The sequence below is a fragment of the Rhinichthys klamathensis genome, unplaced genomic scaffold (genome assembly GCF_029890125.1).
Source record: "Rhinichthys klamathensis goyatoka isolate OS25496 unplaced genomic scaffold, OSU_Roscu_1.1 h1tg000036l_1, whole genome shotgun sequence".
Taxonomy (NCBI): domain Eukaryota; kingdom Metazoa; phylum Chordata; class Actinopteri; order Cypriniformes; family Leuciscidae; genus Rhinichthys; species Rhinichthys klamathensis.
In genome coordinates, this window is record NW_026606584.1 from 6,479,919 (window position 1) to 6,503,048 (window position 23,130).

Consider the following 23,130-nt stretch of genomic DNA (forward strand, 5'->3'; position numbering starts at 1 on the left):
AAATATGTGCATGTATGACAGAAAGTCAAAGGGAGAGGAAGAGAGTTGAAAATATATCTTTGTGCAGAGCAGCATTTTGTTCCGTATTAGTGGTCTAATGTCATTTAAAAAAAAATCGAATTGGTCTAGTTGGTGATGTACTCTAAAACATTTAAGGTATAATAAATCCAACTGAATTGATTTGAAAGAATTTTGACAATTGTTTATTAGTTTGTGTTGTATTGTTGTTGTTTTTTTTTTTTTTTTTGTTGTTGTTTTTTTTTACAATGTTAAGGGTTACAACATATTCAGAGACAAGAGATACTAAATAAAATACAATACATTCAAATGCAACCATGCTGGATGATGAGTAAAACAACACACTTACATACTTTAGCACTTTTACAATAAAAGCATATTTAAAACTCTACTAACACTGTTAGTGAACACAAGAAACATGCATTTGATGCATTTTGAAAGGTTATAGAGAGGAAGAAAACATGACCACAACTGCAAAGAAGGTTAATGAGGTCGAAACCCAAGTAGAAAAATGAACATCAGAACATCAGTAAAATACAAACGCAAACAGGTGCAGTGCAGTGTTTAGCTTCAAGTTTGCCATGAGATAAAATGGCTTTTCTGATTAGCATTATTATGAACGAAATATGAGTGAAATGTGATTTGTTACTTTAATGCCATCAGTCATTTCACCACTGGCCTATATTATTATACTGAAACTAACAGGCACTTCACAAAATTCTTTAGGTTCCTTTGCACATGCATTTGCAAACTTAACCACAAGTGATGTCTTTGATATTTCTCTCTTCAACTGCTGCATCTTTTTTTAAAATTCTTAACACTTGAACTATTTTTAATTCTCCCTGATCTACAGCATTTTAAATTTAATCACTTGATATTCACACTAAATGAAAAGAATGATGGCTCACTTTCTAAACTGAAAGAAGGCTGCAGAAACAATGATTATACACAAGGTACATAAGAATTCAAATATTAAGACATATTTCATTTGAAAGCTTTGCCAATGCAAATAGACAGTAAAACAACATAAAGCCTTATCAATCATAAGTATTTATTGAAGTTGCTTGGAAGATTGATAGTCCGGGTTGATGAATGTCCGTGAACAGGGCTGGGCGTTTAAATTGCTCCGTTTCATCTCTTCATAAACTGACTCTGAGGGTGGATGTGTTGGTGTGTATTTCTTGTTCCCCCAACAGCCCTTCATCTAAAAAAAAGAAAAAAGATTTAAAATGTCCAATAGTCAAAATGTGAAATAAATTATGAAATGTCTATGTTCTTGACCTATATTCTCCAAATATTTTGCCAGTTTTTAAAACATGATCATTCGAAACAGTAGTTCTCAACCCTGTTGCTGAAGCCTTTGTCTGACACACCCATTTTAGGTCTTGGAGTGCCTAATAATTATCTGATGACCTGAATCAGGTATGTTTGATTAGGGAAACATTCAAAATGTGCAGTGCTGAAGGGGCTCCAGGTCCAGGGCTGAGAACCATTGATTTATAAGAAGAGCAAAAGGACATTTTACATGGAATGCAGAGAGACGCAGAACAACAGGACACTTGCCAAGCTTGTTTACAAGAATCTTATCACTTGCATGACTGCTGGTGGTAAATACCACAAAAGATAATGTGTAATTAACCAATCACACAGAGCATTTAGCTTTTTCTGTGATCCAATAACAACATGAGAAAACTGTTGCTGATTTTATTGAGCTCTATGACTTCCGTTTCTCAAATGAAGATAAGAAGAAAAAGGCCTAGCTAACCTGTTGGCCACTTTTGAAAAATCCCCAGAAATGGCATACCCAAACTAAAACAGATACAAACTAAAACTCTTTGCATTTTTAAAAATCATGTAATATGACTTTATTTTGATTAGACTCTAAAATGCAAACTGATGTTTATTGTCATCTTCTAAGGATCCATTCAGTCTATTGTCTCTGTTGTTTTGTGGTGCAAACGAGCCCCATTCAGTGTCAGTCTCCCCTGCACATTCACACCTCTCCGGCCTGGTTATGTTTTTCTTTTGTCTTCATTATAATTACTAACAACTGGCTATCCACGCTGTTTCAATCCCCAGGGACCGTTCTGTATTTATGGAATGGACCACCGGAGGAAAATAGGTGAGGGTCATGTCTTTTTATTCTTTGTTGAGGGGAGGGTCATCCAACCTTTTTTAGTCTAGGGGGAGGGTCACCCAACCAACTTTTGTATTCATGAAAACAGCAACATTTCAAAGTGGCTTGTTTGGTGCATATTTTTACATGTAGCTCTCTCAGTCTAGGCCCCCCATCGCTAGCAGATGGGTCTGACCCAAAAAAAACAAAAAAAACAGACGCGGAAGATAAAGTCCAGTTTGGCGCTGTTTGACAGTGCGCGTGCTTGGGTGTGCATAATGCCAGAACAGAACGCCAATGAAATGTTTACCCGGCAAAGCTTTAAAGTACGAGTAAATAATGAACTTTTGTGATTGCGAATAAGTGCAGTGTCCTGTGAGTGTAACTCTACCGCTGCATTAACATGTGATATGAATGTACGTCGAGTTTTGCAGTATTGGGAATTAAGCCTTGTTTATACTTTCGCCCGGCTCGAAAAAGAATCGCGTAAAGCAGTAAACCTTGAGATTATTACTTCTTACAGTAGAACAAAATAAATGAATTTGAGAACATAGCCATACAACTAAATTAACGATAACGTACATATTTTCTAATTTCACCAACATTTTCATTTAGTTTTGAGAACATTTTTTATAAAAAATGGACCATACTTTAAGGGCTTATGTCTGCTATTGTAGGCTCATTTTGTAAATTTAAGCAACTACCAGATGCACAAGCTGGGTGATAAGACGTATATGCTTGGCCAGATTCGTCTCGAAGTCATGCATCTTCGGATGCGGAGCCACGCGCGCAGTTACAAAATCTGCCGTGCACACCGACAAGTGAAATGAGCCCTTGCGCACCTTCGGCCTTGTGCGGACGCAGCGAGTTTAAACCAAGCTTGAGGCACCAAAACTGCAGCTGATAGAATGTGTGCTGTAGCACGATACTACCATATTTCTTCAAAAGCAGATCGTGGAGACATTAAATCATCCACGATCAAAAATCGTGATTTCGCATAAGCACAAGTATAAAACGACTGCTATCATGTCTGAATACAAACACAAGTAACGCAGTTTACAAAACTGTATCGCATGCGTGCTACTGTGGTACATTTAATCATCGCACAGACCAATCTTTTTGTAGATACAGGCCCGTCTGGCCTGGGGCCCCAAGACAACGACTGGTTAAGAATAAAATGCAACGACAAACTGTGTGAGCGCCCCTTTGATAGTCAATGCAGTAAAGTGCAATGACACTGTTATCGGCATCCCCCTCAAGCGGGCCCCTCTCAGTAGTCGCTTACAGCAGCCAGCCAACCACGTGATCTCTCCTGCCGGCAAAATACAAACCTCCTCGCCAGTCATCATGAAGCGGAATTATGCTTCAGGAAGCCAGAAAAGAAAGAAGAGAAAGGAAGAGGAGGATAAGAAAAAACAAGATATTGGTAAAGTGATAAATTACACTGGATAAAATAGCTCTACTTGTCTTGTACAAATGGTGTAATTTTGCAGCAGATAGGCTAGCAAAAATATGTTTGTTTGCTACCTGTCTGACGGCAAATGCTGCTTGTAACGAACAGTTAGTGCAACTTTTTTTCGAACGGACGGAATATGGTTACATACTGTAATATGTTTTTTAAGGGGATAAGGAAGACGTAGATCTGTTCCAGAATCACTGTTTATCATATTTAATGACATAGTATCATCTATTTACCAATGGGGGTTAGGTTCAATTCCGTGCATCAAACATTAGCTTGGGATGTTTTTAAGCATTGGTAGTGAAAGCAGCTGCATCCCTTCCCTTCTAATATCAAAATATGGAAAAGCTAACATATCTTTAATTTTTCGGTAAGACTTTATAATAACCATCATTAATAGATGGTAAATTGATAGTTATTATATCTTTAGTTAATGGCCTCCATGTCCATTTTGCTTGGGGCCCCCAAATTTGCTTGGGGCCCTTTATGTCGCACTCAGGGGCGTGGTACTGGGGGGATAAAGGGTACCGAGTACCCAGGGCCCGAGGCGGGTGCGGGGGGGGGGGGGGGGGGGGGGGGCTTAGAAGTTGCAGGGCAGGGGCCCTTAGAAGTCACCGAGCTCAAGTCAAAAGTCCGTCTCCACCCCCCCCATGTTGGAGAAGTCGCAGAGCTCAAATCGCCGAGCTCAAATCAAAAGTGGCTACTTGACAAATAAGTAAATAATTGAACACAAAATGGACAATAAATCAGGTAGCCATGGAAAGCTGCATGGTTCTGCATTAAGCATGGACAAGTTTGTGAAATTTGCCAGTGCCAGGTAAATATAAAGCACAATGAATCTACGTAAAATTCACAAATATAAAAACAACGTGCCTACACCAGATGCTAGCGGCGTGATGCGACAAAAGCAAATGGAAACCATTATAACCAGTAAGGCTTCAGTGATGCTATCTACTAAATGCGGTGCATCACAACAAGTCCCCGATAGTAAACTGATGCCCCATTCTATTTTGGATGTAGCCTACTCCAGCGCTCTGACACAAAGGACAAATGGGGTTTCACTTTATTTTGATTGTTCCTTTAACACATTCTGTTGACTATATGCTGTTGCACCTATATGTTTACTAACTCTCATTAGAGTATTAATTGAGTACTAGTAGACTGGTAGGGTTAGGTTTAGAATAAGCTGACATGTACAGTGCTTAGCATAAGTGAATACACCCATGCTAAAGTTGACTAAAAAGAGGAATAAAAAAAGCATCTTTTAGAAATTGATCTTAATGCCTTAATTATAAAAATGAGGGAAAATCCAACCTTTCAGGAGACAAATTTTCTTTGTGAATAATGTATCGTAAATAAATAAATGTTCTTCCTTAAAATTCAAGGGGCATAAGTCAGGACACCCCTATGTTAAATTCCCAGAGAGGCAGGCAGATTTTTATTTTTAAAGGCCAGTTATGGCCAGTATTGGATCCAGGATACTATGCATCCTGATAAAGTTCTCTTGGCCTTTAGAATTAAAATAACCCCACATCATCACATACCCTTCACCATACCTAGAGATTTGCATAGAGAGATGATCTCATGGAAAGTACCCCATGGCAATCTCTAGGTATGGTGAAGGGAATGTGATGATGTGGGGCTATTTTAATTCCAAAGGCCAATGGAACTTTATCAGGATGCAGTGTTGTGAATTGATTTATTGTGAAAAAGTATATTTGAAGAGTTCAGATGCAAAAGCCTCTAAATGCCATCTGAAATTTTCTTCTAAAATGATCATTTTTGTGAAGCTCGTATATTTAAGTTCAATAATTTCACTTAAATGGCAAGAAAAATTACCCATTAATTGTCATTTAAGTGAAATTACTTAATTTAAATATACGAGCTTGATAAAAATGATCATTTTGGAAGAAAATGTCAGATGGCATTTAGAGGCTTTTGCATCTGAACTCTTCATTTCAAGGTGGCTCTTCTGATATAAAAGTTAAAAATCTTTAATTTAATTTTTGCTTGCAAAAAAATGAATAGAAAACAAAAGAGTATTTCTCAATCAATGTAAAGGTAATGAGTCTGTAACCCTGATATACTCTCAGGAAGACTCAGCTTCTGAAATGTATTCATATTTCACTTAAGCATTTGGCAAGCCAAAATTAAACAAAAGGGTAGAGCTTTAGGATATCATAGGCTATCATTTCCATAATTAATGGTTCAACTATTTTTTTTTCACTCCGGTTCTCAACTCCGTTCCTGTTGATCCACTGCTGTGCACATTTATAATGTCTCCTTTATCTGATGCACTCATGTCAGTTCACATTCTTTCCTAATGAGCTGATGATCTGAATCATGTGTGTTAAATAAAGAAGACATACAACATGTGAAGAGTGGTGGGTCCCCAGACCCGGAGTTGAGAACCAATGGTGCATAGTGTATAAAAATCATCCCAGAGCTTAAAAATCGCACAAGAATTACACATTAGAAGATTTTCAACCAGGCCCGGTTCCTCAAACAAAAGTGAAAGCACCCTCAGATTAAATTTTTATTAGCACACATGTAAACGAGATTTTACCGACAAAAGAAACACAGGATTTCACACTCATACATGTAATACACAAAATAAATTTCAATAAGATAAATTTGATACATTTTCAAATCAGAAATTATTTCATTATGCTTTCATGTTTAATGCATTGGATTGGTTGTGTCCTTTCGCGATCGTGATTCGCATATCTCTTTAATTGCCCACTTTGCTTGCGTGTGTGCGTCTCTCAGGAAATTCGTTAGCTGACTTTCTGAGACGGGGCTGCCTTTAGGTAGCCTAAAAATATTAATCGTCCATTTTTAATCATGGACATATGAAATTGGCTCAAGAAAGCTCAAACCTCTACATCACAACAAGACGAAATGGCAACGCCTGCCGATGACAGCAGCGAATCCCGCCCTACAACCTCACTCTCACCGCATGACACCCATTCAAACACCGGCGATAAATCCTAGCAAGTGCCGCGGCCGATGGCGCGCCGACGCCGCCGAGTGACCTAGCATTTGACTGTCTTAACCTGTTAAGCTTCAAGCCCACTTTTGAAAAATCCCCAGAAATGACATACCCAAACTAAAACAGATACAGTTCATGAACCCTTTGCACTAAAAGCACAAGTATGATCTCATTTGAAAGCTGACACTTGGTTGTTTATTGTAAATGTAGAATTAATTATTGTCATAATGAAAAAAACAATTTTAAATAGCTTCAAAGTTTTGTAAAGTTATTAGAAATTTATTTTTATGAAACATCTTCATGAAAATAAAATTGAAGTTGGCCCTGGAGCAATCTAGAAATGCACTGCAGCTAAAGCCACATGTCTGACCATTTTATATTTAAAATCTGAAAATGATAAGTATAAAGCTCTGTATTTAGTTAAATGTTTATCAAGATCATGTCAAATTACTTTATTTTGATTAGACTCTATTAGCAAACTGATGTCTAGTCATCTTCTGAGTCATCTATTCAGTCTATTGTCTCTATTGTTTTGTGGTGCCCCATTCAGTCTCAGTCTCCCCTGCACACATTTACACCTCTCCAGACTGGTTATTATGGCTCTAAATATGCATTTCTTTTGTCTGCATTATAGCTACTAACGACTGGCTATTCACAAGCTATTCATAGGGTTTCAAACCCTAATTTCTTTTATCAAAGTTCTCACTAAATATTTGAAACTGGTATCAAATGCACTGAAACATTTCAGTAAGCATTCCTATTTATAAAAAAATCATAAAACAATAACTGCTCGTGGCAGGTGCGCCTGGGCTCGCTAGCATGTTAGCTTAGCACACCATAAATACACGACCATTTATGAGATTAAAACTATGTTTGCGCTCCAAACTCACTATATAACGCAAGTCTAGTGTTTTAAATAATCTTCTGTGATCTAACTTGGCTTCAGATAAAAAAAAAATCAGACAGAAAATGTATTATTTAGTGTTCTGAACGATGATGAAATCTATATCGATTAGCATTACATTATAAATATAATCTATTATTATGAAATACCTGGCATGGCTTGAAGAACACAGGTAACTCAAATATCATTGCAATCATGTTTATTGTCTTCAAAACATCCTTATCTGCATGTTACAGCGATCTCTGTACTTTCTGTATCACTCAGTGACGTCCTGGAATGTCACATGACTATGGGTCTTCTTCATGATCCATATATGGACTTTTATTGGACATAATAGCGCCCCCATGCTATTGGTATGAATGGAAAACACAGCACATCTCAGTAAGAAGCGATCATTATGATTACATCGACGCATTTGGGTATAAATTCAATAAATATTATTCCTGTCTATAGAAATATGATGTGAATCTATGAGAATATATCAATATTTCTCCACATCTGCACATTGTTGAGCTAAAAGCCCTCAGGGACGTTGTTTTGTGAATCGCTATCATGACGACAGCACGGAGTGTTTTTTATGAATGGACCAGCTGACGCTCATAATTCATATTAAAGGTATCGACTCGTTTTTTTCATTTCATAACTCCTGACACAAATTAAGACATAACTGTCACTATAAGTTTCTCAGAATACAATAGTGGTCAAATACTGAATCTTGAGTCTTATATCTTTTTAATGATGTATAGTTTGTCAAGGTATAACATTAAATCTGATAGTATATTTGAACTAAATAAAAAAAAAAAACGCTTCAGTGCGCCGACGCTCTGGAGAAGGTTAAGTTAACGAGTGAGTAATTTAATCTTTAAATCAGCTGTTTCGTTTAAAAGGACTGATTCGTTTTCGTCAGAAACTAAATGTCAATAATGTAAGTTACTTATATTAACTTCTTTTCAACTGCAGAATAAAATCAGTTTCAATACTTCACACATTTGCAATAGGCTACTGCTGATATTTGGGGAAAAGCACTCTGTGTGTAACATTTCTTAACTATATAAATGTAAAGCACAAAAACTCGTACAGGGACATAGGCTACTCGATCATGTAGATCGCATATCGTTTAAAGGGATAGTTCACCCAAAAATGAAACTTCTGTCATAATTTACTCACTCTCATGTTGTTCCAAACCTGTATGAATTTCTTTCTTCTGCTGAACACAAAATAAGATATTTTGAGGAATATGGGTAACCAGACAGGCCCAAGCACCCATTGACTCCCATAGTAGGAAAAAGAAAATACTATGGAAATCAATGGGGCCCATCAACTGTTTGGTTACAGACATTCTTCAAAATATAATCTTTTGTGTTCAACAGAAAAAATAAATTCATACAGGTTTGAAACAACTTGAGGGTGAGTAAATTATGACAGAATTTTCATTTTTGGGTGAACAATCCCTTTAACATAACAGCAATTACAATATTGTCGTAGACAATAGGTATCGCTCGGCCCTATTTTGAGCACCCTCACTATTTTCAGAAGCACCCTCAGTGATTTGGTTCTAGAACCGGGCCTGTTTTCAACATCAAACCACAAAAAGCATCAATGAAAAGACAGTCATTTGTCACACGACAGCATACCTCAGTAACGCACTTCAGATATACGCATAATGTTGTCCATAACTTTTGTTTTTGCTTTTGAACAATTTATGTCGTAATTGTATGCTTACCTTAAGAATCAAACAGCAGATACCAATGATGCACAGTAGGATGACAGCAAACAAAATGAGGAAGATATTCACACAAGGAAAAACATCTTCTGGGCAGTCTTTTTCCTTTTCTTTTTCTTTTTCTTTTTCCTTTTCTTTTTCTTTTTCCTTTTCTTTTTCTTTTTCTTTTTCTTTTTCTTTTTCTTTTTTCTTTTCTTTCAATGAAAAAAAAATCAGGGTCAGAGAATTATAGAATTATACCTTTTATACTCTACGCATTTTTCCATTTAATACATGTGGTACATTCATATAATAAAATCATCATGTCTTAGAATACAATTATTATTTACATGAAATGTAAGATACACTTACCTATCCATAACCAAGTGAACTTGCCAACAGTATTTTTTTCTTCCAAATTAAATTCACACCAGTAAAGCCCAATGTCTTCGGCAGTTACATTTAAGAGGGTGATAGTAAGGTTGGGAAGTGCTCCAATGACACTGACTTTGGATTTGTTTGCCTTTTTTAAGGCCAGAATGTCTACTTTGTAAAAGTAGAAGAGCTCCTGCGGTTTACTTGCTCCTTCTTGTTTGTACATGTACACTCCATCTTGAGGTCGTTTATCAGTAGCACACTCGATGTTGACATCATGCCCAGAAGATTTGATTACTGTTTGAAGAAAAGCAACTATTAAGACTTTTTTTTTTCTGCAAACATTTAAATACACTAATGAATTTGCAAAGCTATCTTGTGTGTGCTTGGTATTTTCTTAACGTTTCTACACAATGTATTCTACTGCACGGTCTGCCAGAGCAATATGATCCAAAGTAACATTTTTAATTGGATAACAAAATGGGTAACACTATACAATAAGGTTTAATTTGTTAACATCAGTTAATGTATTAACTAGCATAAACTAACCATGAGCAATATATTTGTTACTGTACTTTTTAAATATTTGTTAACGTTAAACAGCTGTTCAATGTTTGTTCATGTTACTTCACAGTGCATTAACTAATGTTAACAAATACAACAAATGTATATACTTACAAATATTCATATCTTGCACCACTGCGGCTGCCCATGACACTCTTATACAAATACTGATCAAAAGAAAACTGTATCTCACGACGTACAGCATCTTCGCAGCTCTTTGTGACAATGACTAGTCTCTGTTCAACATCATGTAGAAGTGGTCACGCATAGCTCATCAGAGACTTTTTTTTTTTTTGTAAAGGAAGCTGAGGAGAAAGGGGTTCTGCATAGTAAATATAGTAGCCAATGTCATCCTAGATCCTGAGAAAATATATATTATATTATAATAATAAATATTCTCAAATTGCCTAAACCTAAACAAGTCATTATTGATGACATATTGTATAAGCATTTATTTTGGCTGAATACTGGTGAAATGCTGTAAACTTGTAAAGTATAGCTCTCCACAGAAATGTTGGATATTGAACCTAGTGCACACTGGTTTGCAGAAATGCAAAAGCAATGCTTTAAACTCAATGCTCATACAGAGATGGAATTTGTGAGCAGCAGCATTTACTGTGAACCGAGGAGCTCTGACGCTGAAAAACGTATCGGTTACCTAACATAACCTCGGTTCTCTCCGAGGAATGAGTATTGCGTAAGTTAGCTTACACTACGGGAAAGATTCATCTTTTCGAGATATTGAAGCCAAAAAACTATCCTTAATTTTGTATTTATTGTCAACGCAGGGCAGCAGCTAGCAGACCTAGAGCAGGCTGTCTAGCGTGCTCATAGGCTGCCCTGCGGGAACTGCAGCAGCCTGCCACTGAGCCCGACGTGACGTCACGTCCAATGAAGGGCGCTCGCTCCTTCACAGCGTCACAGCCCGCCAGAATGGGCGTGGCTTAGCGTATATAAGCAGGGCTCGGAGGCTGTTTCTCTGGTTTTCATCGACTGAAGCGAAAGTCGCTCGTGGCGCGAGCACGTTACGCAATACTCGTTCCCTCTTCTAGAGAGAACGTCTCGGTTACGTATGTAACCCTCGTTCCCTGAGTACAGGGAACGGAGACGTGTCGTCGGGGAGTTCCCTGACGAATTGGGATCACGCTAGGGAGCCAATTGCCTTCGAGAGAATTAAAACGAGCCAATGGAATTGGCATGCAAAATTTGCATTCCGCGACCCGCCTACCAACGCGGGTATAAAAGGCGGAAGTAAACATTGCACAATGCTTTTCGCTGAGGAGCCGAACAGTGTCCAGTCCTGCGCGAAGGTACAGCACTATGGCGAAGGGACGACACGTCTCCGTTCCCTGTACTCAGGGAACGAGGGTTACATACGTAACCGAGACGTTCCCTTTCGTCCTGGGAACTCCAACGTGTCGTCGGGGAGTTCCCTGACGAATTGGGATCCCTAACAAAACGCCATGGTGCTGGCCCCTTCCAGCGCCCAGCTAAGCTACCCAAGCAGTTTCACAATTTACGGGAGCTAGCAAGGGAATCACACTGCTGTTCCGCAAGACCCACACAGTGGATTGGATAACACTGGGAAAGCGTGCCCAACCCGAAGAAGGGGAAGGGAACGCTGCGGAGGCCAGAAGCCTGAAGAAGGCCTGGAATACACATATGTACTAGCCCAGGGGGATAGTGAAACATATGGCAGTCCCTGAGGTAGTCCCCTCCAAGGGGAGTGGGAGCGTACTCAACAGGGACGACAGAACGAGTCTGTCAAGGGGAAGACACGGCTGGACTGCACGTGGCATAATGGGTCACCGAAGAGACCACTGGACATAACACCCAGTCTACACAACAACTCCCTTAGAGGTAGTAGACCTGGCGCCGGCGGTCCGCCACGCCTGGCACCGAAGGGGTGATGGAGGAACTCACGAGGCTAACCAACGTAGGGCGCCAACGGAGCGAAAGACGCACGTATCCGGCTGAGGCACGGAGTGGCGTAGCAAGCCGACACAACCTATTCCCTCGCACCACTGGCCGTAGCGAGTACTCGGGAGGAAACAGGTTCCACACGTAGGCTATAGAATCTCGCGAACGTGTTCGGTGTCGCCCAGCCCGCAGCTCTACAAATGTCTGTCAGCGAGGCGCCTTGAGCCAACGCCCAGGAGGCGGCAACACCTCTCGTAGAGTGAGCACGCAACCTGGGAGGACAAGGCTCACCCGTAGCTTCATACGCTAGGGTGATAGCATCCACTAACCAGTGAGCTAACCTCTGCTTGGAGACGGCCTTCCCCTTCTGCTGGCCTCCGTAACAGACAAAGAGCTGATCTGAGGTCCTGAAGCTTTGCGTTCTGTCAGTGTAAACCCGCAGGGCGCGGACTGGACAGAGAAAAGCTAGGGCTGGGTCTGCCTCCTCCTGGGGCAGCGCTTGCAGGTTCACTACCTGATCCACGAAGGGAGTGGTAGGAACCTTGGGCACATATCCGGGCCGGGGTCTCAATATCACGCGAGAAAGGCCCGGCCCGAACTCTAGGCACGATTCGTCGACCGAAAAAGCTTGCAGATCCCCGACCCTCTTAAAAGAGGCCAACGCCAACAGGAGCGCTGTCTTAATGGACAGGATATTCAGCTCGACTGTCAGCAAGGGCTCAAAGGGAGGACTTTGAAGAGCTCTCAGTACCAGAGCTAGGTCCCAAGAGGGTACAGAGTGCAAAACACGAGGTGGATTTATCCTCCTAGCACCCTTGAGGAATCTGATGATCAGGTCGTGCTTCCCCACGGACTTACCTTCTACTACATCGTGATGTGCGGCTACTGTGGCAACATACACTTTGAGGGTGGAGGGAGACAGCCTTCGCTCCAACCCATCTTGTAGGAAGGAAAGCACGACTCTGATCGGGCAAGTTCGGGGGTCCTCCTGGTGGGAGGAACACCATTCGACGAATAGGTTCCACTTCAACGCATAGAGGCGCCTCGTCGAGGGGGCTCTAGCAGAAGTGATGGTGTTTACCACTGCCTGTGGTAGATCACCTAGAACCTCCGCGTCCCGTCCAGGGACCAGACATGGAGTTTCCAGAGGTCTGGACGCGGGTGCCATAGAGTGCCCCGTCTCTGAGAAAGGAGGTCCTTCCTCAGAGGAATCGGCCAAGGAGGGGCTGTCGTGAGGAGCATGAGTTCCGTGAACCAAGTCCTGGTGGGCCAATACGGCGCCACTAACAGGACCTGCTCCTCGTCCTCCCTGACCTTGCACAGAGTCTGTGCAAGAAGGCTCACTGGGGGAAACGCATACTTGCGCAGGTCCCGGGGCCAGCTGTGAGCCAGGGCGTCCGTGCCGAGGGTCCCCTCGGACAGGGAGTAAAACCACTGGCAATGGGTCATGTCCGGAGAGGCAAACAGGTCTACCTGTGCGACTCCGAAAACACTCCAGATCAGCTGAACCGCCTGGGGATGGAGTCGCCATTCTCCTGGCAGGGGAGGCAACCGTGAAAGCTCGTCTGCCACACGGTTGAGCTCCCCTGGAACATGAGTGGCGCGAAGCGACCTCAGATGCTTCTGACTCCATAGGAGGAGGTGGGAGGCGAGTCGCGACATGCGGCGGGAGCGTAGACCACCTTGTCGGTTGATGTACGCAACGGTCGCAGTGCTGTCCGTACGGACCAGTACGTGCTCGTCTTTGAGAAGCCCCTTGAGGCGGCACAAAGCCAAGCGTACTGCTTGCAACTCTAGGCAGTTGATATGCCAATGCAGCTGGGGCCCCGTCCACAGACCCGAGACTGCATGCCCTTTGTACGTGGCCCCCCACCCCATGGTAGAGGCATCTGTGAAAACCACAGCATGCCTGGAAACCTGGACTAGGGGCCTACTCCAGCCCGTAGAAACGCAGGATCCGACCACGGGGAGAAGGTTTGGCGACAGTGCGGGGTTACTTTGACCCGGAACGTGCCGCTCTGCCACGCCCACCTCGGGACTCGATCGTGAAGCCAGTGCTGGAGCGGTCTCATATGTAACAGGCCGAGCATCATTACTGCGGCTGCCATATGCCCCAGGAGCCTCTGAAATTGTTTCAGTGGAACCGCTGTCCTGCCTCGAAAGACCTGAGGCAGGTGAGCACTGACTGGACGCGCTCCTCCGTGAGGCGCGCAGTCTGGCGACCAAGTCCAACTCCATACCGAGATAAGAGATCCTCTGCACGGGGCAGAGTTTGCTCTTGTCCCAGTTGACCTGAAGCCCCAACCGGCTGAGGTGCCGAAGCACCACGTCCCTGTGATCGCACAACACATCTCGTGAGTGAGCCAGAATGAGCCAGTCGTCGAGATAGTTGAGAATGCGAACGCCTTGTTCTCTCATGGGAACAATGGCCGCCTCCGCGACTTTCGTGAAGACGCGGGGCGACAGGGCCAGCCCGAAGAGTAAGACCTTGTACTGACACGCTCGACCCTCGAAAGCAAACCGTAGAAACGGTCTGTGACGAGGAAAAATCGAGACGTGAAAGTACGCGTCCTTCAGGTCGATCGCTGCAGACCAATCCTGGGGACGGATGCACTCGAAAATGCGCTTCTGCGAGAACATTTTGAACGGGAGTTTGTGCAGGGCCCGAATCAAAACTCGCAGATCCAGGATTGGCCGTAACCCACCACCTTTCTTGGGTACAATGAAGTAGGGGCTGTAAAACCCGGACCTCATCTCGGCAGGAGGGACCGGCTCGATCGCGTCCTTCGCCAGCAGGACATCGATCTCTTTCCGCAGGACAGGGGCATCCACTGACCGCACACGGGTGAAGTGGATGCCCCTGAACCTGGGAGGCCGGCGTGCAAACTGAATTGCATAGCCGAACCGAATGGTGCGGATGAGCCCTCGAGACGGACCCGGAAGCGCTAGCCAGGCTTCTAGGTACCAAGCCAATAAGCCCACCCGAACCACCGGCGTACCCGCGGAGGGGCAGCGAGGTGGAAGGCCGGGACCCGGCTCCAGTGGCAATGTAGCCACTGGAAGCGGGGTCTGGGCGGTCCACCGTGGGGCAGACGGCAGAGAGAGCTCGTAGGCTTTCTGCTGCGGGCTGCCCGGTGGCGAAGGGAGGGGGAGAGACGAAGAACGAGGCCCTGACTCCTCGTGTCCTGGTCTCTGCGCCTCCGGGCCCAGCTGCAGACCGGAGCGACGCAGCCGGGGCTGCGTCACTGCTATCTGCAAGCTGGGGAGAGGGGAACGGGAGTGGTGCAGCTCGGGGGCGGCACGCACTGCCATTCTGACCCTCTCGGACGGAGGAAACTGGTCTTATTATACTGCCAGTCTCGACCGTGAGGGGAAACGAGGAACGAGGCCCGGGGGCGTCGAGTCCTGGTTTCCCCTCACCCAGCGAGAGACGAGAGTGACAAGGCCACAGCCCTCACTGTCATCTGAACACTGGGGCCCGTGAACGACTCAGAGGAAGTGGACTGCTCAAACTTTGGGTACCGCTGATTACAGGATAACCAGCGGCGGAACAGAAACGAAATTCTCCACCCGGCCCTCCCCCGGGGGAAGGAGTGGTAATGACACGCACTCCCAAGAGCAGAACGTCACATACTCTGGGTCGCTCCTCTCAGGGTTGTTTCCCTTCCCTTTGCTGGGGGAAAACAAACTCCGAGCGGGCTGGTTTTGAGGTGCCTCTGGACCACAGTGTGGACATCGTCTAACCGAGGGCCAGCGCTGTGACTAATCACGGTCAGTCACTAAGCACAGCTCAACCCCGAGTTAGAACTACGCACGTGCAGTGGTAGTGAGAGAGGAAAAACTTCTGCAGATTTAGGCATGTTTGGCTTGCCATATTGGCACCAAAAATGCTTCCATACTGCCAAAATTCTTCACACACATCCAGGCGCTTTAGAACAGCCCAGGAAAGTGTGGCCGTTAAGTCTGAATCTTCAGCATGAGAACACACCATTATAGTAGGAACTCAGCATCATTTCCAGAATATAACCGCCCTCTCTCCGATGTAGCGATCGACATCTGTCCTCCCTGGGGCCCCGAATGAAATGCCTGGTCCCTCATGAGAAGGACCAGAAACCCATTCGAAAGCCTCGACGGCACACGGCACGCTGAACTGCTCCAACCTTTACGTGAAAGGGGAGGCGAACAACGTGCCGACGTGGTCATGCACTCCTAAGAGAACATGAACCACCCACGAACGCAGTCTCAACACACTGATTAGGCATGTGAAACCGTGATCGTGGCCGTCAACCAGGCATGCAAGATAGTGAACGTGGCCATCGCTTCGATGACACACGGCACGCTGGACGCTCAAGCCCTCAGGCAGGCGAACAACGTGCCGACGTGGTCATGCTCTCATGAGAAAGCATAAACCACCCACGAACACAATCTCAGCATGTTTGCGATGCGCTAGAGGAGTGAGTGGTTCGTGCTCACTGAAACCCTCAGATCACCAATGTTATTCGCCAAAGCAGCCCTCTCCTGGTGCACCAGAAGAGAAACTGAATCGGGAAATAAGCAAAGGGACTCACCTCATAGAGGCACGCGAGTCTTGATCTTGACCACGCATCTTGAGCGCCGAATGACGCGCGCTGGGTTGCCGTGACAACCCGCGCTGTCAGCCGGCGCTCGACGGCACACGGCACGCTGAACTGCTCCAACCTTTACGTGAAAGGGGAGGCGAACAACGTGCCGACGTGGTCATGCACTCCTAAGAGAACACGAACCACCCACGAACATAGTCTCACACACTGATTAGGCATGTGAAACAATGAACGTGGCCGTCAAATAAGGACAGGAAACGATCGCATCCAGAAACACACAAGTGAAACGTCATCCTGAAAAGGACGCGATCTTCACTCGTGTTGCTCTTTCAGAAGGGAAGAAAAAATACTCTTTAACGTGCCGAGGCACAGAGGAACCACCGCGGCAGACAGACGGGGAAACTGCAAGCCCGAGTGCTGCACTCACCACCCAATACCAGCCGTTAGAACAGCTTTTGATTTTAAAGCCAGCTGGCCGCGGGAAGCGATGGTCACTCGAAGTGCCGTCACACCAGCAACAGAGGATCTTCTCTCTCCTTCCAAAGATGACTCGTTCTTCTCTTTTTAAATGTAGCTTTCTCGAAGGACACAGCAGCTCAAAGAGACACACTGGAGGCTCCGAAGCAAAAAGCATTGTGCAATGTTTACTTCCGCCTTTTATACCCGCGTTGGTAGGCGGGTCGCGGAATGCAAATTTTGCATGCCAATTCCATTGGCTCGTTTTAATTCTCTCGAAGGCAATTGGCTCCCTAGCGTGATCCCAATTCGTCAGGGAACTCCCCGACGACACGTTGGAGTTCCCAGGACGAAAGGGAACCGAGGTTACGTTAGGTAACCGATACGTTCTCTTACGAGAGGTTCTCTCAAGTCAAGTCATCTTCATTTATATAGCGCTTTTAACAATGGAGATTGTTTCAAAGCAGCTTTACAGAGATAAACATACAATTTACGGTAACAGAGATTGTTTTGGCTTTATAGCGATTTTTGAATAATGTTATTTCCAGCTAAAGTTGGTTTTGATTGATTCACTTCCAGCAAAATTATCATTTGTTATTACATTAGGGGCCACTAAGACGACGGCGTTCTCTCTAAACAGACTTTAAACGCGAACTTGTGACCTGATGGCGTTCACATGCGCATTAAAAATTGATTCTATAGTTATATTCGTTTGAATATGTGTGCGCAGGTTTGTAATTTCCCAACAAACCATGCCTAAACAAACTACTTGTCTTGCCTATAAATTTGATACAGAATTTTATTTTATCACTTCGAGGTACGCGAACCGGATTTTCAACAACGCTTTATCTGTAGAGTGGGAAAGGGATCCTCCATAGGGAGAGGATAGTTGACACTTCAGCACTGCATTGTCATCGGGTCCAGGCGAATCTCCTTCGTCAGATCTGGACACGGCCTGGATCCGGCAGGCTGCAGGATAACCTCGGGATAAACAAAGACACTAAAGTTAGCGTAGATGCCATTCTTCTTATGATGTAACGAGTACATCTGGATTTAAGGGAAGTGTTCCCAGTTCCGGCTGACCTAATCTATGCAGCCTAACATTGAATTATCGAAGTCTATAATGTATTATGTGTGTGCTAGGTCAAAGAGATGTGTTTTTAGTCTAGCTTTGAACTGACAGAGTGTGTCTGCTTCCCGGACAATGGTAGTGAAGGGTTGGTCAAAATCCCTTGCCTCTTCAAATACATATATAATCATATATCATTTTGAATGGTTATATACTTCCTTTATAAAAATCAATAATCAAATATATTCATTATCACATAATAATTTTTATATTCTTGTGCTTGTGAAATTATAGTTTCTTAAATGCATGGATGCAAGTAACCAGTTTCTTTTAGGTGCATTCCAATCTTACTTTGAGATTGCACTTAGTACACGCAGGACACGAAGGCCACGGAACCCACAAGGCCGTTTGTCTCTTTCTCTGGGATCAGTAGAAAGGTTAGAGGGTCCTAAAGGCAGCGTGGGCACATATGATTCTTCGCTGGACATATGGTCAAGCTATATTGAGCGTTACTATCAAACTTGAATTGTTGTATTAAAATGTATTCTTTCCAGTATATTTCCTTCCTTGGGAGTAAATGTCAGTTATCTGTTTTTCTCCCAAACGAGTGAATGTTTTAGCAGTATGTTTTGGTATACTTAACTGATAATAAGGAGCTCAGACTCTCTTCAGCCTTGATGGGAGCTGTTATTTGCTAGTGTCTGTTATTTGTGTGTGTGCGTATGACATTCTATGTAGGTTCTGGACGTTCGGACCAGACACCCCGGCGCCCTTCTCTAACCTGCGAGGCCACCACAGACCTAAATCCAATGAGTGGACGACAACTATCTTTACTAATGGCGATAGGCACCCCTATCTCCTCACATGTGTTAAATTGTTTAGGCTCTTAATGTTTCTTAGCCAATGAGAATCATTCAACCTGTAAGCAATGACGTAGCTTAGACCTTGGAAATGGTATAACTGCTGTGATCTTTGTAACTGTAAGTGGGGCGGCCTACGAACTCCTGTGTGAGTCTTGAAGCTGACTTCTGCTGATGAAAATGCAAACTATCTTCAGTAAAACTTTTCTTTAATTTTTTATAATTCTGACTCCGGGTCTTCATTCTTCATATCTGGTTCTGGGTCTTTGACTGTACACCCCTTACAGTTATGGTGGAGGATGCGCTGGCAATTATTCTCGGTGACACCCCTGGCAAATCAACAAACAAGGTAGTAAGCTTTTGTTAATTGTTAGGGCTGTCTGACTGGAAGAGATTTTGAAGGAGAGCGGGAGAGCTTCACTCCGATGAGGCGAGTGAAGCTTCACTCCGATGAGGCGAGTGAAGGAGTAAGTTAATTATACTGCTGACAGTATAAGAAGTCGCTGAGAGCGTCGTTAAGGGTAACGGCAGCAGACAGCGCAAGCGAAGCGTGCTCTGTGGGGGCCCCGCTGGGCATTACTGGTGTAGCACCACCCCAGCAGAGCACGTCCCTGGGCTAGAGGTCCAGTGGCACCGTAAACCTGCTCAATCTCTTCCATCTCAGATAGGGGATCCCCGAACTTAGTGAAGTGAATCAGGCAGTTAGGGATACTAACAATAACAGGGTTGTTTGCCAGGGATGCATCAGGAACAATTCCGAGAGAAAAATTAAAAAAGTTGTGACCCAAATTGGCATGGACCAGTATATGTAACTGTGATTTTGGAGTATACTTTGCAGTTTCATCACGCAGAAGCCAAGCTGTGTTGTTCAAAGATCGCCGCCTCCATTTCTGCAATAACTTCAGGTGAGTATGAACCATGATTAAGATATGGCAGAAAAATGTAATAACTTAATCAGTAACCTGAAGAGTCCTGAAACAAATAGTGAGACAGGAGAAGCAAACGCTGTAAGCAGCTGTGCTCTAAAGCCCTCACTTTAAATAAATTTGCAGAAATGAAGTTGAGTAATGAAATGAAGAAAGTAAATGGTAGTCAGGATTTTGATTCTGATTGGAAATTTAAACAACTTGACTGGCTACAAACAAACAAAGAAACTGAAAAATTAAAATGTTTAGCCTCGTATTGCTTACGGTGATTACAAGAAGCAAGTGAAAGAAATTCTGGGTCAGGGATAATTTCCCTCGACAAGCGACTAAAGTTAAACAGACACTTTGTGAAAACAACTTAGAATATTTTGCAGCTTATGAAAATTAATGTTCTGCCAATAATAATGATGAAGATTATGATTGGGTTATTATGATTAAATCCGCCACTGGTGGACTGTAAAAGAATACAGAGAACTGCTTAATCAGTAGCTCTGTTTGCATTCCTGAATGGGACACACTGCTTCAAGGGCGTGCAGTAAGTTGGAGCCGTTGAGGCTGACACATGAACCCACCAGATGACAGAGAGTGTTTTAATGGTGGTCATCAGGACCATTTAATACGTAACTCTAAATTCCCACCGAGAAGGTGTTTAAAAATGTGATAAAATGACAACACATTTCTGGTAATAATGTGAGTTTGAAAGTAGATCAGTGTTTAAATGACGATATTAAAGTTGTCGTCTGAGAAAGAACAAGAGATAAAACAAGGTCAAAAGATTGAAGTCTTAAAGTGAATCCTTTTGAAGAAAAGATCTATAATAGTAATTTTTATAAGTTGATGTAAAATTAATGACTCCAACAAATGTGAGTTGCAAAATATATCAAAGTAACTTAAAGGATGATTGTGTTGCAATTAAAATTTTTAAAAAGGTTTTAGATGATATAGAGAGACTAATCTCACAGATGATTTACAATAACTGCAAAAGTATCACAAGCAGAGAGTGCTTGCCTCGTCAAACTTAGTGTGAATCCTAATTGGAGATTGATAAACTCCAAGAGAAAACTTAAGTCAAATATTAAACTATGGTTGAGAACTTGACAATTAAAATTGAGATTGAGAAATGTGAAATGTTATTGAGAACTAGAATAATTATTTTTATGTAAAACAAATAAGCAGAAGCAGTACTGGATTAACAGTTGCTAAATGCTGATTAAACAAACAGCTTGAAAAGTTGACCATGAAAGAACTAGAAGCTGATGTTTAGTTTTCAAAAGATAAGTTTGTTATTGGCTGTAAGGAAACAGTTCGCTTATCTGAATCTGATGTGTGCTGTGGCTGAAACTGCCAGTGCAACAGACTCAATCTGAGTGGAAATTTGTAATGCCTAAATTTCCTGATGTGTGGGCAAAAGACAAATATAAATAATATGTTTATTTGAAACCGTATGTAATATCTGGCAAAGATGCCTTAAGCTGGGATAGAGTTAAAAGATGGTAGATAAAGTTAGACGTTCAGAGTGCAGTGTACCAGTCCCTCTCTCATTCAATGTCTCTCTCTCAGTCAATGTCAGCTAAAAGCTGTTACCTGAGTCGGTGTCATAAGTGATAATAAGCTATTTGTAGTGACATCTTTGGTTAGGTTAGGACCAGTAACTTCTTTGTCTGATCTTAGTCCCCACCATGAAACGGGGGAGGGGCCGACGGAAATGTACACTGAATGTACGGTTGTGATCTAAATTCACTGAGTATAATCCAAGTAGCTAGGTTGCTGCTTTTAAGATAGTTAATGGATTTAAGTGATTAAATACTGTTGTTCTGACCTGTCTCCCTATGTGAACACTATTAGGCAATCCGAATGGCTCTGGTGACTCTTGAACGTGCCTTTCCTAAGCTCTAGAAAACAGCTGAGTTCTGTTGAAGCAAACAGCCTGTGATGGGAAAGAGCGGTCACCAGTGGGCACGAGTGGCTACTCAATGACGGGTAAGACCTTCTATTGGCCAGACAGGGGGCAACCCAAGCCAGAGTGGATCACGTAAAGTCACTGGGCATCTCAAGATGGAGGTGTTTATGTGAGAAAGGTATGAGAGTGGAACGGATGACTGTGAGGCCAGCAGCATCCTTTATCGTTAGGGCGGATGCGCTGTGAGGAGTTACAGACAGTCTGACCCCGAAACGTGAGTGTTCCTCTAATACCAATCACCAGAAACCGCATTCATTGTATGGCTTGTTTTTTTATTGTGACAAGCGTCTGCAAATATGCCAGGGGAAAACACCCTGATGGAGATTATAGATAAAGGGCTAACAGGAGTGGGCTTTCAAGAGCCAGCTGAGGCCATGAAGTGATTCCCATTAGTTGTTGTGGAGACAGTAGCAAAACTTTTTATGTACTGGTTTGCCTTATGGGCAAGGAAAATCATAGTGTTGATTTTGAACTAATAGGTCTATGACATAGTTTTAACTCCTGAAGGTCGTTAGACATGGTGGTGGCTAAAGATGAAGACAGCTTTTGTAGATTTGAGAAAAGTCTGGATAACAAGGTGAATGGTCAAAGGTTATTGTAATTAATTTAATATTACATTATGTCTAAGTTACAGCCTTAGAAGGCTGTTGAAAAAGATTATTTATTTATAGTGAGAGAGACTGCTTGAGCAGAGGAAGGGATGGTAACTGTGTCTGTCTTTCCATTATTGGCCTGCTAGAGCAAGCTGAAGCAAAATAATGATAATGAAACAAAACAACCCAGCTGACCTTGTTAAATTCTAATGAATAATGAACAAGACATGCTTTGAAACTGGTTGGGAGACCATGTAAAATTAGGTAGAAGCTACCGGAAAATGGGAAGTTTAAAATCTTATTTAAAATTTAAATCTTTTTAGCAATAACATAAAGAAAAATTAATATTGAAAATGAACAGTTAACATATGCGTGTCTAGTATGAGTGCGTGTGATGGTGACAGCACTTTATGTCTTGTATGTATTAGTTTGGGGTACTATTATTTCCTGATTTTGAGGATATTGTGTCATTAACCTCTGGAATTAGTGTTTTATCATTACAGATGGGTTAAGTGAAATGACCAACTTTAGAAAAGTTGATAATTCTAAGTCAATCTGATGAAAAGACAATGCAGAACATGGGACGAGCTTTAATTGGAGTGGTTTTCCAGCTCTGTCTGCTATTGGTAATTATGA

General features: G+C 42.9%; 1 protein-coding gene across 1 annotated transcript; it reads right to left on the reverse strand.

Annotated features, from left to right (window-relative positions):
• Positions 1-246: 246 nt before the first annotated feature.
• LOC130081216 (uncharacterized) lies at positions 247-10,645 on the reverse strand. The gene is made up of 4 exons (XM_056246192.1): positions 10,245-10,645; positions 9,564-9,863; positions 9,213-9,370; positions 247-1,222 (listed from the first exon to the last, which is right to left on the reverse strand). Exons 1-4 carry the CDS (start codon positions 10,333-10,335, stop codon positions 1,070-1,072), a joined length of 702 nt encoding a protein of 233 aa, XP_056102167.1. The 5' UTR covers positions 10,336-10,645; the 3' UTR covers positions 247-1,069.
• Positions 10,646-23,130: the final 12,485 nt, after the last annotated feature.